The 17,651-nt window shown below is 39.7% G+C and overlaps 1 protein-coding gene across 5 annotated transcripts in view; it reads left to right on the top strand.

The window, feature by feature from the left end:
• The window catches only part of Usp40 (ubiquitin specific peptidase 40), an 83,654-nt gene that overhangs the window by 30,855 nt on the left and 35,148 nt on the right, over nt 1-17,651 (top strand). For 4 of the 5 annotated variants that reach the window (XR_009586493.1, XM_060368799.1, XM_060368800.1 and 1 more), the window contains 8 exons: nt 1,310-1,610; nt 5,128-5,209; nt 6,794-6,965; nt 9,239-9,323; nt 10,552-10,622; nt 12,633-12,952; nt 15,671-15,794; nt 17,402-17,459. Coding sequence is in view for 3 of the 5 variants with exons in the window: in XM_060368799.1 (XP_060224782.1) it covers nt 1,310-1,610; nt 5,128-5,209; nt 6,794-6,965; nt 9,239-9,323; nt 10,552-10,622; nt 12,633-12,952; nt 15,671-15,794; nt 17,402-17,459 (1,213 nt within the window). In the remaining 2 variants the exon portion in view is untranslated. Of the gene's footprint in view, nt 1-1,309; nt 1,611-5,127; nt 5,210-6,793; nt 6,966-9,238; nt 9,324-10,551; nt 10,623-12,632; nt 12,953-15,670; nt 15,795-17,401; nt 17,460-17,651 lie in introns of those variants that run through there. The other variant, XM_060368801.1, reaches the window with a different exon arrangement.

The following is a 17,651-nucleotide window of genomic DNA, read 5'->3' as shown; positions in this document are numbered from 1 at the left end:
AAAATGTTACTGTATTCATGTGCCATGTCTTCTCTTCCTCTGTTGACAAATTAGCTCTCCTGGTTCCCCCTGGTTACTGTGGTGCAACAATAAACACGGATGTACAGGTCACTATAGTATGTTAGTTACCCCAGTATACACTCAAAGTTGGTACAGCTGAGTCATACAATAATTCTGTTTTTAGTTTTTGGGGGAAAATCAACACTGATTTTCTTAGTGGCAGCACATAGTTAGACCTCTTCCCCAGGATCCTCTCCAGCATTTGTCTTCATTTGTTTTCTTAATGACAGCCATTCTAACTGGGGTAAGATGGAATTGAAGTGGTTTCTATTTGCATGTTCCTGATGACTAAGGATGTTAATTATTTTTTAAAGCTTTTATTTGTCATTCGTGTTTTTTTAATAGATCTCTCTATTCATTTCATTAGATCCTTTATTGACTAAGTGATGTTGGTGTTTTGGTATTTAATTTTTGCTGTGCTTTCTACATGCTTAATATTAATCCCCTGACTCATGAGTAGTTGGCAAAGATTTTTTTTTTTTAAGGTGGTTGTTCCTTTGTTTTGTGGAAGCTTTTTAATTGAAAATACTTCAAGATACAGGTGTAGGCAAGAGTTTTCCAAGAACTCCAAGAATTGGCAAATGTGAATCAGTACAATAGACGGCTTTTAAACAGTCCGGAAATGTTTGTTCTTTCCAGTCTTCTTTATTTAAGCACTTCTTCAAACAGCAGTAGTGGGGTATTATTTAAATCTTTTCCACATTGTAGTTTGTCACCTTTCTCTCTTGATAGAACTGTTTGCATATTTAACAGAGTGCTCCAATTTTGTTATAACCAGATGAGTTTTTCACCCCCCTCAGAAGATTAGAAAAAAAAATGGTGAAGTTAAAACATCAAATCTCACACACACACACACAATTTTTATTACAAAATTTTGGACACAGATGTAGCCCATGACAGCTCGGTCTCCAAGTGGATACCCTAGTAAGAGGAACAGGGACTGTCCCTCAGTGGCTGGCTCTTTGATCACCTCCCCTGATTGGGGAGCAGCCTTACCAGGCCACAGAGGAAGACAATGCAGCCAGTCCTGATAGGCTAGGGTCAGAGTGAAGGGGAGGAGGACTTCCCCTATAAGTGGACTGGGGGATGGGGTATAAGAGGAAAAGAGGGAGGGTGGCTGGGATTGGGAGGGAATGAGGGAGGGGTTATAGCTGGAATACAAAGTGAATAAACTGTAATTAATAAAAGAATTAAAAATTAAAAAAATTTTTTGAGAAACCTAATCTTTGTTTTTGTTTGTTTTTAATAGTTCTTACAGCTCCATCCTCATGTGTTTCTGCTCAGCATAGATGAAAGTACAGTCAGTCTCCTGAGGAACCATTTAACCCAGGCCCCATCTGATCTCCTAAGGAACCCTGAACAGATTCTACATATACCTACTTCAGAGACCCCGGGCTTAAATGACAACACCAGTTGCCCCCACTGGTTTGATATCAATGATTCCAAAGTCCAGCCAATTAAAGAGAAAGATATCACACAGCAGTTCCAGGGTAAAGAAAGTGCCTACATGCTGTTTTATCGGAAAGCCAAGTTGCTGCGACCCCCTGAAGGTATGGAAAGAGAAATGTTCAGATCTGTGTTGTTAATAACCTCAGCAGATAAGCATCACATGCTGCCTGAAGTCCTGTGTTTTGAAGAGGTTTTTTTTTTTTTTGCCTGGGTGATAACTAATGGAAGTATACCGTGCCAAATAAAATGTATCAGCTTGTCATTTAAGTTTTTCTTACTTATATATTTCTTTATTTCATCAGAAGCTCATACTTTATTTTTCAGTTTGTCATTTTGTGAGAAAACGTCTGACATTTTTTCTTCCCTTGCTCGTATTTACATTTTCCAAAATTGAACTATCTTGGGTGATGTATGTTGTTACTGTGGTGCCAAACTTGATTAGGCTTGGCTCTGTCATTCAGCCATGTGTTGCCTTTGAGCTGTAAGTGGTCTTGGTCTTGTTTTCTTACCTTTGTTTTTATATTCCCATCTTTCCTTTTTCCTCAAAGTATTATGTTCTTGAGCAATTGAAATACATTTGAAGCACGCTGTTAAACCTTCTGAGAGAGCTCCTATCTTATAAGTTAACAGTCTCAACCTTATCATAATAAAGAATATTTATAGTGGAAATATGATGAATAAGTCAGTAGGTTTATTTGATCCCTTGCCAAATTTCTCTCAAAAATAAAAAGCTGCTAAGTGTGTTGGTTTATACCTTTAATCCCAAGACTTGAGAGGCAGAGGCAGGCAGATCTCTCTGTAAATTCAAGGCCAGCCTGATTTCTTAGCAAATTTCAGGCTAACCAGGGTTATTTAGTGAGACCCTGTTTCAAAAAAAAGGAAAAACCTTCTTAGATTAGTACAGCAGTAAGACAAAAATGTTCTGAGAAAATGGAACTAGTTTTTATAAAGAATATAACAGTACCAGGCACGGTGGTACACACCTGTAATCCCAGCACTCAGGAGGCAGAAGTGGACAGATCTCTGTGAGTTTGAGGTTATCCTAGGCTACAAAGCGAGTCCAGGACAGCCAAAGCTACAAAGAAAAACCCTGTTTCAACTCCCCCCTCCCCCGGCAAAAATAAAAGTTATTAATTTTCATGAGAATTAAAGAAAAAATAACTTTCTAGATCTTGAATACACTTAACAACTGTTAACCAGAAACAGTTTGTCTTTAGAAGGAGGAAAAGAGATCCCAGCCTAGTGGCATAGACCTACAATCCTAGCTACTCAGGAAGTAAGGCAGGAGGATTACAGTTCACAGTCTAACTGGGCAATAGAATGATTTCAAAGCCAGCCTGGGCAACCCTGCAGCCTAACAGGCTGTAAATCAAAGTGAGGCAAGAGGAAAGGAGGTCAGAGAAGTGGATGAATACTTAATTCTTAAAGGTTATTTGTTGCCAACATGATTTTTATAATCATGAGTAGTTAGAAATCACCTTCATATCTGTCTAAGTTAAGGTGTTATTGCTGTGCAGAGACACCACAACCACAGTAACTTTCATAAAGGAAAATATTTAATTGGGACCGGCTTACAGTTCAGAGGTTTAGTCCATTATTGTCATAGTGGGAATGGGAATGAGTCATGGTGGATGCAAGCAAACATGGTGCTGGAAAGTAGCTGAGAGTGCTACATCTAGATCACAGGCAACAGGAAGAGAGAGTGACACTGGGTCTGGCTTGAGCAATTGAAACCTCAAAGCCCACCCCCAGCGACATATTTACTCCAAGAAAGCCACACCTATGCCAACAAGGCAACACCTTCTAATATTGCCATTCCCTGTGACCAAGCCTTCAAATCCATGAGTCTTTTGCAGCCATTCTTATTCAAACCACCAAAATATATAACAGAAAAAAGTTAGTTAGGATCTGGAGAGATGGCAGAGTGGTTAAGAAAACTGGCTGCTCTTCAGAGGATCTGAAGAGGTTCCCAGCACCCACATAATGGCTTTCAAGTATCTGCAACTCTAGTTCCAGGGAGTCTAATACCCTCTTCTGGTCCGCAAGGGCACAAGAAACATCAGTTCTACAGAGACATCCATGCAGGCAGGCAAAAAGCTCATACACATTAAGTAATAATTTTTTCAAAGGAAAGAAAACATTAGACTTAATACTTTAATTACAGTACCGTGCAATCACATATTTAAGCCTGTGGGAATATGAAGTGAACAGTCAAGCTACCAGTTTGCTGACTGCATTTCAATTGTTTTTACTAAAAAAAAAAAAAAAAAGGTGGGAGGCTGGAGAGATGGCTCAGAGGTTAAGAGCACTGGCTGCTCTTCCAAAGGTCATGAGTTCAATTCCCAGCAACCACATGGTGGCTCAGAACCATCTAAAATGAAATCTGGTGCCTTCTTCTGGCGTGCATGTGTACATGCAAACACACATTGTATACATAGTAAATAAATAAATCATTTAAAAAAAAGAATGTTTAGCAAAACTGTACATTAAAAAAAAATTGTGTGGGTGATGTCTTGGGAGTGAGGTAAGTACCCTAATGTACTTTGAAAATAATTTTCAAATTAGTCATGATGACTCATACATATAACCCCAGTACTTGGGAGGCCGAGGCAAGAAGATTGTGAGTTCAAGACCAACCCAACTTACATAGTCAATTTTAGTCCAGGTTATAGTGAGACCCTGTCTCACAACATCTAAATGAGGTAGTATGGTTTCTGGAATTTAAAAGGATGTATGTATTTTAACTGTATGAGAGTTTTGTCTTGTATGTGTGATATGGTGATATGTCCCTAGTGCCCTGAGAGGTCAGAAAAGGGCATTGGATTCCCTAGAACTTGACTTACAGGGCGTTGTTGCCTACCATGTGGGTGTTAGGAACCAAACCTGTGTCATCTGGAAGAGCAGCCAGTTAAGAGTGGGTCCTAACTGTGGAGCCACCGTCAGCCCTGATTTCTGAATTTTTACAGTAAAATTTAAATTTACTGTTAAAGTTAAATTTATAATTGGGACAAAAATAGTGGGTGTTCTTAAAAAATGCTTAAGGAGAGTTGAAACAGTCATGTTCTTCTAGATCAGTTTTTTAAAAAACTTTCTCATCTTTTTGGTTTGTTGTTTTTTTTTTTTAATTGCTCATCTGGCAAAACTAAGATCAAGAGAAAAATCTGTTTTCACTTAGATAGTCAGTGATAGTGCTCCTGGCTTCCAGCATAGGGCTGTATGTTTGTGCATGTGCACGCCCTCTTACTTACATGTGCACAAACTGCATGCATTTATGTACACCAGGTGCATGCAGGTGTCTAAGGGCATCAGATACCCTAGAACTGGAATTACAGGCAGTTGTAAGCTGCCTGGTGTAATAACAACCAAACTCCAGTCCTATGGAAAAGCATCAAGCACACCTATCTTCTGAGCAGTCTCTTCAGCCCCTCATATTTGTCTGAGAGAATGGCTTCCAGTATGGCCCAGGCTGGCCTCCAGCTAAAGGTCCTTGTACCTTGGCCTTCCCAGTGCTGGGATTTCAGGTATGTATTACCACACCTGAGTTCAGGTTTTCATCCTGCCTCTTTAGCAGCACAATTTTGTTTAGTCAAAACAAATTAATGGACATTTTGTTCACAGCTCGAGCCAACCCAAGATACAGGGTTCCATATCATTTGCTGAAGGAAATGGATGCAGCCAACATTCAACTGCAAATGCAAAGGTATTTTGATTTACATTTGGTGTTTGGATAATGTTTCTGGAAAATACTGATCGGTTTGGGACTTAAGCATTCAATATGAAAGTTTACCAAAATATGTATACTTACCAGCTAGTTATAGTTAAATATATTATTTATCCATGCATAAGAGTGAGTAGTAACATACAGTAACCATTGCTAAGTATGGATCAGAGCCAGGAAATCTAGAAAAATTGACAATCATGCAGTTGTACTACAAGAATTGTACTCTAGCCTGGCCAAATTATGTCCTTGAGTTTACTGGGAACTTGTTGATAAAACTGCCCCTCAGTTTTAAGTAGTTGTAAGAACTGACATACAGTGACAGAAGACTAGAGATAGGTTGACTCCAAAAGTGCCTTGTGACAGTTGTGGGGGAGGGGTAGCAATGTCTGGGATGGAGAGGTGGCTCAGTGGTTAAGAGTACTAGCTGCTATTCCAGAGGACCCAAGTTTACTTCCCAGTACCCACATCACAGTTCACAACTATCTGTAACTCCAGTTCTGGGGAAATCCTGTGTCGTCTTCTGGCCTCCACAGGTACTGCATACACATGGTCATATAGATAGATAGATATGTGTGTATGTATGTATGTATGCGTATGCGCGTAGATATAGGTATATATGCATAGATATGTACTTGTGTACATCTAGGCAAAATACCTAAAATAAAAATAAAGGTTTACAATAACTGAAGGCATGACTTAAGAACATGGCTAACCTTGGGCTCTAGAGCTGCTGTATTTGCTCTCCAGTGGTGTCAGCAGAGTGTTGGGGGAAGGAACAGGGGCAGATAATGTAGCAGGCTGAGTTTAGAAATTATAACATGGACTTGAAACTGGGCATGGAAATAGCAGGTCCAGTGAATGACACACCAAAATCAATGGAACTCTCAATAAAAATTAAAATATTAAAACATGTTAAATACACAAAACAGCCTGCATCAGTGATCTGGGTTGGCAGTTGCAACTTAAAAATTTAAAACAAAACGGCAAAAGCTAAAACTAAAGTCCTTAGTGTGGCCATTGAAAAGCCTAGTGTTCCTGTTGACCAGCTTAGAATGCATCTGAAGTTCTGAGTCACAGTGACAGCCTCATTCTAGCCCAGCACTGGTCATCCTGCCTAGGGAAACCAGTTTGTAATCAGGCTTTAAGCTTTAAAACAATGAAGTGCACCAGAGAGGAGCAGGGACCAGCCTGTCACTTAAGGAAACACTGGGGAGGATCTCTTTAACAGCTGTCAGTATCTTCTGGGAAAGTAAGTCTTAGGAGCCTGGTGGATGTCAGGATGATGTAGAAATTGGGAATCCACCTCTGAATACATGAGCAGGTGTCCAGAATTTTTTCCATAGCTGTGACAGGATTGGAGATGATTAACGTATAATCTCCATGGAAACAATTTTCTCTTAGAATTCATGGTGCAGTTCCATTTGAATGTGCTGAAAGCAGAAGAAAAAGGTGTTGACAATGTAGAATGAAGACCTTCTGTGTATGGTAAGGCAGGTATTTCTGGTTGGAGATAAAGAGTGTTACTAAAACTGTGTGTGTTTGTTTGTTTTTATGTCTCTAAAGGGCAGAATGTGACTCTGCAAACAATAATTTTGAATTGCATCTCCACCTGGGTCCTCATTACCATTTCTTCAATGGGGCTCTTCACCCTACAGTCTCTCAAACAGATAGTGTATGGGATTTGACTTTTGACAAAAGAAAAACTTTAGGAGATCTCCGTCAGGCAATATTTCAGGTAATACTTATTTTTCTCATAGCAAAAACATTAAGGTCCATTTCAGGCTGATTTTTTTTTTTCCATTTCATCTTATTCAAGTTTTAATTTTTCCAACGCTTCATAGGGAAATCCTACATCTGCCAGTGCATGAGCCAAACTTTCTCTTACTTGGAAACCAGGTTGTTGTTGTGTTTTCTGTTTGATTGGTTGGATGGTTGATTTAATTTTGTTAGTATCTTACTGTATTGCCCAAGCTAGACTTGAAACCACAGTCCTCCCACATCAGCTCTGTACATGCAGGGATCACCAGTTTGTGCCACCATTGCTGATATTTGTAAGTCTTCAGAAATGCTTGTCTGTGTATTTTTTCCAGCAGCTTTTGAAGTGACTAATTGAGCCTGGTATATTTTAATTGGAAACAGGGGATGACAGAGTAAAGTTGTCTCTATTTTTGGAAAACAAATGAAAGAGAATTTCTTCTCAAAAGAAATAAGAGGAAATGTTGAACTATTACTTAAAACAAGAATCATTGAAGAAATTAACTAGTTTTATATTCTGGTGTAAGATCGCTTGACTACTTGTATTCATATTTGTTGTTCTGGTGTGACCATGCTAAGTAAGCTCTAAACAGATAATTTTGTTTAACATTTAGTTCTTGTTTCTAATGTTTTTGAGATGGTATCACTCTATAGCTCATGCTGGTCTCAGATTCATAGTACTCCTCCTGCCTCAGCCTCTTGAGTGTTGGATTTACAGATGTGATTTACCAGACAAGGATTTTCATCTAGTATTCATGTCCAGACCATTTTTCTGCCTGTGTCAATCACAGGACAGTGGAGATGCTCCTTATTTTTACTTACAGTGCTTTCATAAACATCATTTCATTTGGTCCTTCAGCCTCATCAGGCTGAGCCATCTTCATTCTGAAGACTAAATTATATCTTAAAACATCCAATGTTGCCAATGCACAGGCATCTAGTTGCTATGGTAGCACAGTTCTGATCTCCCTCTCTTCTACCTGGTGTTCTGTCCCTTGCTTCACTTCCTCACCCCATACTACTTCCTGATGAAAAGTTTAGCAATGTAAACTCTTGCCAAGGTTGGTGGCACAGTCTATAATCTCTGCATTCTGAAGATGCAGGCAGGAAGATCAGGCGTTCAAGGTCAGTCTCCACTATGCAGTAAGTTTGCTCAAAAAAAAAAAAGGAAGAAGAAAATGTAAAGTTGGGGTTAAGGCTGCCTCAGAAATAATTTAAGTGAATTCTCTAAAAATTTGTATCTGTCACCAAAAGTATCAGCTTTTTCTTTTATTTTCTAAATAAAAACAAACCACTATCATTTTGCTTTAGTTGGTTTACATGTAGTATGTGCAGCTGTAGTAGCAGGCTCTCTAGAAGCCTGTATATGTTCATTTCTGAGTCTGTTCTGGCAGAGTTAAGCTCAGCAACTCGGTGCTCTGAGCCTGTGGAGGGTGTTTCAAGTGGAAAAGGCCCAATATGTCTCTTAAGCCCAATAAGTCTCGATGCTGTCTATGCTATCTAGTATGTCAAGCAAACGTCTCTACCAACAGTTAACTTAGGCATAAGCCACTGTTGGGGAACCGGAAAATTGACTCAGTGAATGACTTACAAATATCTCATAAAGACAAATATCTTGTATTTTAAAGCAAAATATCTTAGAATGTTATAAGGAAAGACTAGAGGAGAAACATCACTCTGATATTATTTCTGTGAGGTTCCTGCAGACCTCAGGTTCAGATTTACAAACTTAGCAAACAGCTGTCCACCTAGTATATAGCAAATGCTATGCTTGTGTGTGTGTGTGGTGCTGGGATAAAACTGAGCCTCATGCAAACTAGGCAAATATGCTGTACCACAGAACTATGCCTCAGCCCAAAATGCTACTTTTTAAATTAGAGTGTGGGGCTTTCCTTTCTTGCATCCCTGGAACATTCATGTGGGCCAGAGCCAGTGTCATTTTTCTAAGCAACGCCATAGCTATTCAGGGCAGAAATTCCTAGGCCAGCTTGCTGAGCAGTCAACTTTCCAAGAAAAGCAGTCCTTACATAAGATTGTTTAGATGGCTTTTGGGGTCTTTCCTTACATATCCAAAGTCTTCAGTCAGTGATGGATGCAGTCAACATCTTTGGGTTTGGGTAATTCATCAAATGATGTTTATTTCTAAAATGTTGGTGTTGGTTAGGGATGGGAGTATTCATCTGCTATTTTTACTGAGTCGAGTGCTATTCATATGTCACAGCTAATTGTTTTCTCACTCTTAATGTTCTTTAGCTGTTGGAACTTTGGGAAGGAGATATGGTTCTCAGCGTTGCAAAGCGTGTGCCAGCAGGACTTCATGTGTACCATACTCTCGATGGTAAGATCAGTAAGGAACAAAACAACTCATTCTATGTGTATATCTTTGGGAATTTGTCCTGTCAGTCCTTCTCTGCCTTCTGCCTTCATCTTTTTAATATTACATTTATCTGTGTGGGAGGGTGTGGGATGGGAGGGAGAGGGTGTATATACATGAATGCATGTATGTGCTCATGGAAGCACAGGAGCCTTTAGAAATCAGAACACAACTTGCAGGAATAGATTCTTGGCTTGCACAGTATTGGTCCCAGAATGGAACTTAGATCATCAGACTGCAGCAAGTGTCTTCCCACTGAGCCATCTCACCAGCCCTTCTGTCTTTTGACCGCATAGATTAGGGTTACATTGTCAGGTGTTCTGTTTAGTTTTATTGTGTTTGTTTTTGGTTTTTGGTTTTCCCAGACAGGGTTTCTCTGTGTTGCCTTGGCTGTCCTGGAATTCCCTCTGTAGACCAGGCTGGCCTTGAACTTGTAGAGATCCACCAGCCTTGGCTTCCCAAGTGATGGAATTGAAGGTGTGTACCACCACCATCTGGCTTACATTGTCAGTTTTAAAGAAGCAATCTATCCAATAGATATGTAAAATCTACTCAATATGGAATGTTTTATATATATTTTTTAAACTAGGGCCACCTTCCTAGCGAAACTAAATTTAAAGTGCTTTAGGTTTAAAACATACATGTGTGTGTACATACAGTATATGTGTATGTGTGTGTGTGTGTGTGTGTGTGTGTGTGTGTGTGTGCGTGTGTACATTACCACAAATGATTGTGCAAAATGGTTTAAAACCATTAGAATCTTATTTACATGGCTTTACCCTCTCAGCTTCAGATTTTCTAGCAGATAAAGACAAGTTGAGTTTCAAGGCACTTATTTTTCTAAAATAACAAACCAATGTTAAGAATAGTAGTACAGTAACATACGTCTGGGACTCCACCCTGCTGTGACAGTTGACACCTACAGCAGTTCAGTGGTGATCTGGGTCGTTTGGAGTCTACGCCTAATCTCAGGTGACATGGACCTGACTGTTGACCTCTGTGTGCCTCCATGTCTCGCTGCTGTGCTCACAAAGCTGTATAATGGTTCATATTTTTTACAAAATATATAAAATAGTTACTGCTTTTATGATTTTCTTTAGTAAGTGCCTTTTCAAATATACATTGGGGAGTTGTGGCTCTCTTAGCTGCATTTGGTGGTCATGGGGAGTGAATGAATATCTTATGTTTCTAGGAGATGAACTGACACTGTGTGAAGCTGAAATTGCTGATGGGGAAGACATCTTTGTATGGAACGGGGTAGAGGTAAGAAATATGGCTGAAGAAATATTCATAATTGAAAGTGTTCTACAATTCTACTGCAAGGCTGGGAATGAGCCCAGTTGGTAGAGTGTTTGCCTAAAATACACAAAGCCCTGGGCCCAGACCAGTTACTAGTACTACATAAAACTAAGTATAATGGTGGCACACACTTGTAACTTCAGCACTCAGAAAGTAGAGGCAAGATCAAAGTTCACGGTCATCCTCAGCAACCTAGCAAGTTCAAGGACAACTGTTGTGGGTTATTAATATTTAATATTGATTTATCTTTTAGTTAAACCAGTGGTTATTCCTAAACCAGCTGTACACCCAAATCACCACATAAGATACTAGGATTTATTTAATTAACCTAGAGCATAATGCTGAGCAATAATTACTCCATCCTAAACCTCCAAGCCTGCATAGTTTCCTCCCATTCAGATTTCCCACATTAGACTTGCTTTTAGTTGTATCTCAGGTCTGGTTCATCTCCCTCGTGGTTCCAAGTCCTCTCCTGCTGGTCTTTCTTGCGGCTCTTCCCACTCACTTCTTTCTCCTCCCCTCTGGACCAGGATGTCCCACCCTATTCTCTCCATTGCTCAGCATTGGCTGATTGTTTTATTGACAATACAGACAACAAGTGGTAGCATGCAAATTTGAGACCGGTGATGCTTAGAATAAACATAACAATGCAATGTCCAGATTGAAACCAGATAGTAGGGTATCTGGCAGTGAACAAGGGTAAGTTGTATACATTCCACAAGAACATTATACCGACAGACAACCGAGGCAACATGAGACTATGTCTCAGTTTAAAAAATAACAAACATCACCACCACCAACAACAAAAAGTCATTGTAATGAAATTTTATTCAGCATGTAGTTAGACATTAAGAAAATACTAGAATGAACTGGATATAGTGATGCACATGTGATTCAGGGAGCCTGAGGTAGAAGAACCACTGAAGTTGGGCAACCTGGACTGCATAGTAAGTTCTAGACTAGTCTAAGATATGCAGTGAAGAAGAAACTGTCTCAGAAACTCAAAGGAGGTGCAAGCAGAGAAGGGGAAGGAAAAGAAAAGGGGGAGGAAAGAAGGGAAGATATGAAATCGCTGGAATGTTCAGTACTTTGAGGTCCAGTCAATGGTAGTTGTTAGATAGATTAAAGAAATATTTTGATGGCAGGGGAGTTTTACTTCATAGGTAAAGTGCTTGAGGACCTGAGTTAGATTCCTGAACCCATGTTTAAAAAAAAAAAAAAAAGTCAGGTATGGTGACATGCTTTTGTAATCTATTACTGGGGCTTCTGGCCAGCCAGATTATTTTAGCCTGTTTGGTGGGTTCTGCTTGAGGGTTCTGCCTCAAAAAAAAAAGAAAAGAAAAGAAAAAGAAAAAAAATGAAGTACACCCACGATCTTGGGTGCCATCTTAGCTGTACACACATACGCATGCGTGTGTGTGTTGATGCACACCTGTATGCACAAATGCACATGGTCAAAATTAACGTAATAAGCACCTCCATTTACCAGACTGTACGTCCCATGCTGGATGCAGAGGTAAGTTAGTCGTCAGTAGCTTCTTGTGTGCATAACTGCACCATGGGCTATAGGGGGTGTGACATCTGCTGGAATGGGGAGGACTGGTGAGGTGGGGTAACAGGAGTGAAGGCTGTCCCAGAAAGGAGGGATGAGCATCCAGCTGCCCTGTGGCCGGTCTTTGCTCCTTTGGGTTTCCAGAGGCTCATTGCCACCATTTAACACTCCCTGAATATCTATATTAAAGTCAGAAAAGGTGGATAAGAGACATTTTTCAACATAAAATCTAAAGTTGTTCTTTCACTGCTTAAAGGGCAATGTGAAGAACTTGGGGAAAATGTGGGTTGTACTACAAGAATAGGCTTTTGCTGTGGGTTGGTTTTTTTTTTTTATTTTGGTTTTTTTTTTGGTTGCTGCTGTTGTTGTTTTCAACTTGGCAAATATAAACTTCACTAGTGGTTATGTGGATGTTGTTATAGGTTGGTGGAGTCCAGATCCAGACTGGTTCTGATTGTGAGCCTGTGCTTTTACACATTCTTCATCTGGAAATGAGTGGTGACAGCTCAAAATGTGAGCAGTTGGTGGAGTCCGCACATGTCTTTCCAGCTAATGCGGAAGTGGGCAGTGTGCTCACAGCCTTGGCCATCCCAGTAGGCGTCATCCTCAGGAACAGGGAGGAGTCGGCAGATGAAGAGTGCTGGACTGCTATTCCCAAGGAAGACATGAAGACAACATTCAGAGAACAAGGTCTCAGAAATGGAAGCTTAATTTTGGTTCAGGATTCAGAAAGTGATAACAGGTAACTCATTAAAGAGAGAAACAAGGAGAGCTTTCAAAGTAATTTAATTACAGCACTCACTACCCATTAGAACTCAAGAGCTTTATTTTAATTAATTAATTAATTAAACATTCCTTTATTCTGGCCATTGAGTTTTAAAGACTGTATTTTATTGATGTTTATACTTTAAGAATTAATTTGTGGGAGTTGGAGAGATGGCTCTGAGGTTAAGAGCACTGGCTGCTCTTCCAGAGGTCCTGAGTTCAATTCCCAGCAATCACATGGTGGCTCACAACCATCTATAGTGAGATCTGGTGCCCTCTTCTGGCGTGCAGGCACACACGCAGGCAGAACACTTTATACATAATAAATAAATCTTTTAAAAAAATAATAAAACATGCAACATTTTAAAAAATTAATGTTTGTGTGTGTGTGTGCGTGTGTGTGTGCGCGCACTCCTGCTCATGTACGCGCACATGCATATGCTTGCACGCACATTTAAAAGTCAAAGGACAATGCTGTGGAGATGGTATCTCCTTCCACCTGGTTCCAGGGATCAAACTCAGGTTGTCAGGCTTGTGTCATAAATACCTTTACCCATACCTGCTGTACCATCTCCTGCTGTTTACTTTTGAGATAAAATCTTGTGTAATCCAGACTGAAGCTGACCTTGAACTCCTGATCCACCTGCCTCCACATCAAAAGTGCTATTGCATCAGGCCTAACTCCTAAATACTGTACAAAGGATTGCATAACTTAAAAAAAAAACTGTTATAAATATGTCTTTGACTAGTAGATATAAGACAAAGTCCTATCGGGTGAATTCTGATTGAGTGATAAAACTAAAAGCCCTTTTTCATAAGGAAAAACTGAGAGGACAATTCAGACTTTTCTTGTGGTCTTCACTATGACTTTGGGAGGCACCCAGCCTTCCCAAAGGGACAGTTGCCCCAAAAAAAATGCTCCTGAATCCTGTAGCCATATTTGAAATGCTAAACTCTGAAGCACTGTACCTTCTTGCTCCTCTGTCTGTGTCAGTGCATTTTTGTAGCCTGTGTGAGGTGCTGAGAAGCAGATCCCTTTGGGCTTTTGTGGTCCATTTATTTCTGTTACCTCTCAGGAGAGGTATTCTGCAGTGTATAAGAGAGTAAATCATGTGCTCTTGTTTGAACCCCATACCTGCACACGTAAGGTCCGGTGCTTTACCAGCTGAGCCATCTGAGGGTTCTTCATGTGCTCTTTTTTGTAGACAGTCTACATTTAGTAGGACTTGGGAAATGAAGAAAGAACAATGGTGATCTTGGCCCTCTGTTGGGATGCAGTTTTGGTCACTGTTAATGTCTGGTGGTTTTCCTTTTCTTTTAGATTGAAATCATTGTTTAGAAGATTTTTGTCTTTTTAAGCATACTAATGATTATCTTTTTGATAAAGAGGTATGTCTGCTTTTCCCACATATGTTTGTAGACTTCGTGAACCTCCTTTTGAAGATTTCCGTATTTAAAATATAAAATCCCAATTGTTTGATTTTTACCAATGAAGACTCGGGAGCCAGATGCTGGGGTGAAAACATTCTAGCTTAGAGAGGCAGAGAAAGCACCTAGCTGACCTTCCTACTAAGCTGACTTCTCAGAAGGAAATATTCTTTTTTATTCTCCACACTGTCATATATACCCTTCAACTCAATCTTTGTTATACCTTCTGAGGTGGAGTATCAGGATACAATTACTGAAGTAAAGAGTACAATTATGTTTGGGTGATAAGATAGCGTGCCCAAGGCAACTTATAAAAGAGTGTTTAATTTGAGGCTCCTGTTTCCAGAGAGTTAGGGTCCATGACCATCACAGCAGGGAGCATGGCAGCAGCTGAGAGTTTACAACCATAATTATCCATAAGTAGGAGGCAGAGACAGAGAGGGGAGTGGGAGTGTTGAGGGAGAGAGGGAGAAAGACTAGGCATGGTGTGGGCTCTTAGAATCTCAAACCTGTCCTCAGTGACACACCCCTTCTAACAAGAATATACTTCCTAATCCTTCCCAAACATTTCTGCCAGTTGGAGACCAGGTGTCAAATCTCTGCACTCCCTAAAAGGGTTTTGATAGCCCCCCCTTTTTTTTTTTCAGTCCATAGGAAGATTTTGTTAGGATAAGATACTTTATTGCCAGTTGCTGACAGAATAAACAAAACTCTTCAATGAAATACAAATATATGATGTGCATTTGTATAGTACTATTGTGCACTGTCAATCTGCACATGTGTATACAGCTGCCCTTCTGTTAACTAAAAATTAGATCACAATGGGCAGGCCTTGATAGTCTTCTAAAGCTACCCTAGGGATTCCTGTGCAGGCAGATAAGAGCTGTCCATTCCTTTAGAGAAGTGACCCTTGAATCTGGGTGTAGTGGTACATATCTGTCTTCCCAGCACTTGGAAGTTTAGGACAGCCTTGGCTACATGGTAAATGGTGAGTTGAAGACCAGCCTGGGCTTATATCCTTATCTCAAAATAAATAAATAAATAAATAGAAATAAAAATCCCCTTGAAAACAGGCACAAATCATTTACCTTGGGATCTCAAGCCATGAAAACCAGCTCCATGGACTGCTACCTCATATAACCCTAAAAAGGTAACATGTTGTGGCAGTTTCACGTCCTCTTCCTTAGTTACTTAGAGGAAAGTGATATGCAAGAAAAAGTGTCTTGTGAGGACTCATTCTCTCAATGTCTTTTCTATTTACTTACAGTCTGTTGCCCAAACAAGGGAGATGGACCAACAGTGTGAATGAGCTCAACTGGCTCCAGGTGAAAAATTTCTGCCAGTTGGAATCTGAAGAGAAGCAGGTTCAGATAGCCGTGACTGTGCACACAGTGAGTAGACGGCCGTTAGCCTGGCTGGCAGTGTCTAGTGACAGAATTTTTATTTCAGAACAACGGTGTCAATAGATGTCTAAGGTCTCATTACCGTTATAACTGCTTATTTACTTACGTCAGCCCATGGCCTGTTTGAAAGCAGCATATGCTCTTCTTTTAAGCTTTAAGCCTAGGAGCCTAGAACTAGAATGTGGGACTCACCTGGGTGGCTCTTGGAGTCCTCTGGATTCGATAAGCATGAAGAGCTGTTGCCAAGGATCTTCCCTGCATTTTTTTAAAGCACGTGTGTGTTTTTGTTATTTTGGTTTTTTGTGTTGCCAACTTTTTGGTTTTATCCTAAATCATTCTTTATATACTACACTGTGCCCATGTAAAACCAACTGCCCTTAAAAGGCATTCTTCCAGCTCCTTTTGAAGACTATGGTTCTGATTTTGTTAAAAATAATCTCAGGTAACTTTTTTGCTTGTTTGTTTGTTTGGGGGGGGTGACATTTGAGTCAAGGTCTCTCTATGTAGTCCTAACTGTCTGTAACTCCCTATATAGACCAGGCTGGCCTCAAACTCAGAGATCCCCTGCATCTGTCTCCTGAGTTCTGTGATTAAAGGCATATGCCACCACACCCAGCTAAGAAACATCTAATGTTTACTTGTTATTTATTATTATTATTATTTTGTATAGCAAAGTAAAAGAAGCTAAGATGTTTTCTTTTATATCCTTTCATAATTTCTTTAATTTTTTTCTTTACAGTTTTTATTTGTGGGACAGGCATGCATGTGAAGGTCAGAGAACAACCTGGGAGTTGCTTCTCTTCCTCCACTATGCAGGTTCCAAGGATCAAACTCAGGTCGTTAGGCTTGGCAGCAGACGCTATCCCTCGAGAGCCATCTTACTAATCCTTGGCATTATAATATCTTAAGGAGCATTATGTTCATTGGTATTCTTAGAAGGATAGTCTAAGATCAGTGCACACTAGTACCTGATCATGAGCAGAAAGCGTCCTTTGTCACTTGAGTCTGCTGCTGTTTGGCACCATGTGGTAGGGGATCAAGTACATGATTTCTGAACTCACTTACCTCCGAGTTTTACCAGTATTTAATGCCCTAAAGGATATTGACCTAAAGTAGGCTGAAAAGAGAAAGAATCTAAAAAGTCATTTAAGTGGAAGCCATAGTCATTTTGGATTGCTGTTACGCATTTTTGTACTCTGTTCTGGGCACCCAGATCCATTGTCCCCATTGTAAGGTATGGGCCTCTTCACTGTTTTTCATCCTTGACTCTTACCAGGTGAGTGGTTGTCAGTTTATTGGTTTCCAGCGAGAACTATTTAATCATTTTCTGTGATACCCTTTGTCCCAATTAACATCAGTTTGGTAAAAACTTAACTATTAAAATCTGTTCTGAGCTTTTGCTTTCAATCTTAATTGAATAATGTCAGGGATGTCTAAAGATCTCTGTAGGCAGAACAAATGTCAGGGAATACCTCAAATGAATTCCGTACACACTATAGTCACAATATAGTGACTATCCATTTACACGACAGTCTTCATTTTCATCTTCATCCATTCAACTGATACACAGTCATTAGTTTATTTCTCTATTTTAGGTGGTGTTTGATATTCGAATTAAAGCCATAAAGGAATTAAAATTAATGAAGGAACTAGGTAATCATTTCCATTTGCTTTTTGGTTTTTAGTTTAATTTTTTATTAAAAAATGTGGAAGAGTACAAAAAATAATTTAAGGAAATCTCTCATACCTACCACCCAAAATGGACAAATGTTAATATTTTTCATATGTGTATTTCTATTTGAAACCTATAGAGTTCTCTGTGTTCTCCTCAGACCTTGCCCTCCT

Source organism: Meriones unguiculatus, chromosome 15 (genome assembly GCF_030254825.1).
Source record: "Meriones unguiculatus strain TT.TT164.6M chromosome 15, Bangor_MerUng_6.1, whole genome shotgun sequence".
Lineage (NCBI taxonomy): Eukaryota > Metazoa > Chordata > Mammalia > Rodentia > Muridae > Meriones > Meriones unguiculatus.
Note: the sequence above shows the minus strand (reverse complement) of the source record. Positions and strands in the feature narration are given on the sequence as shown.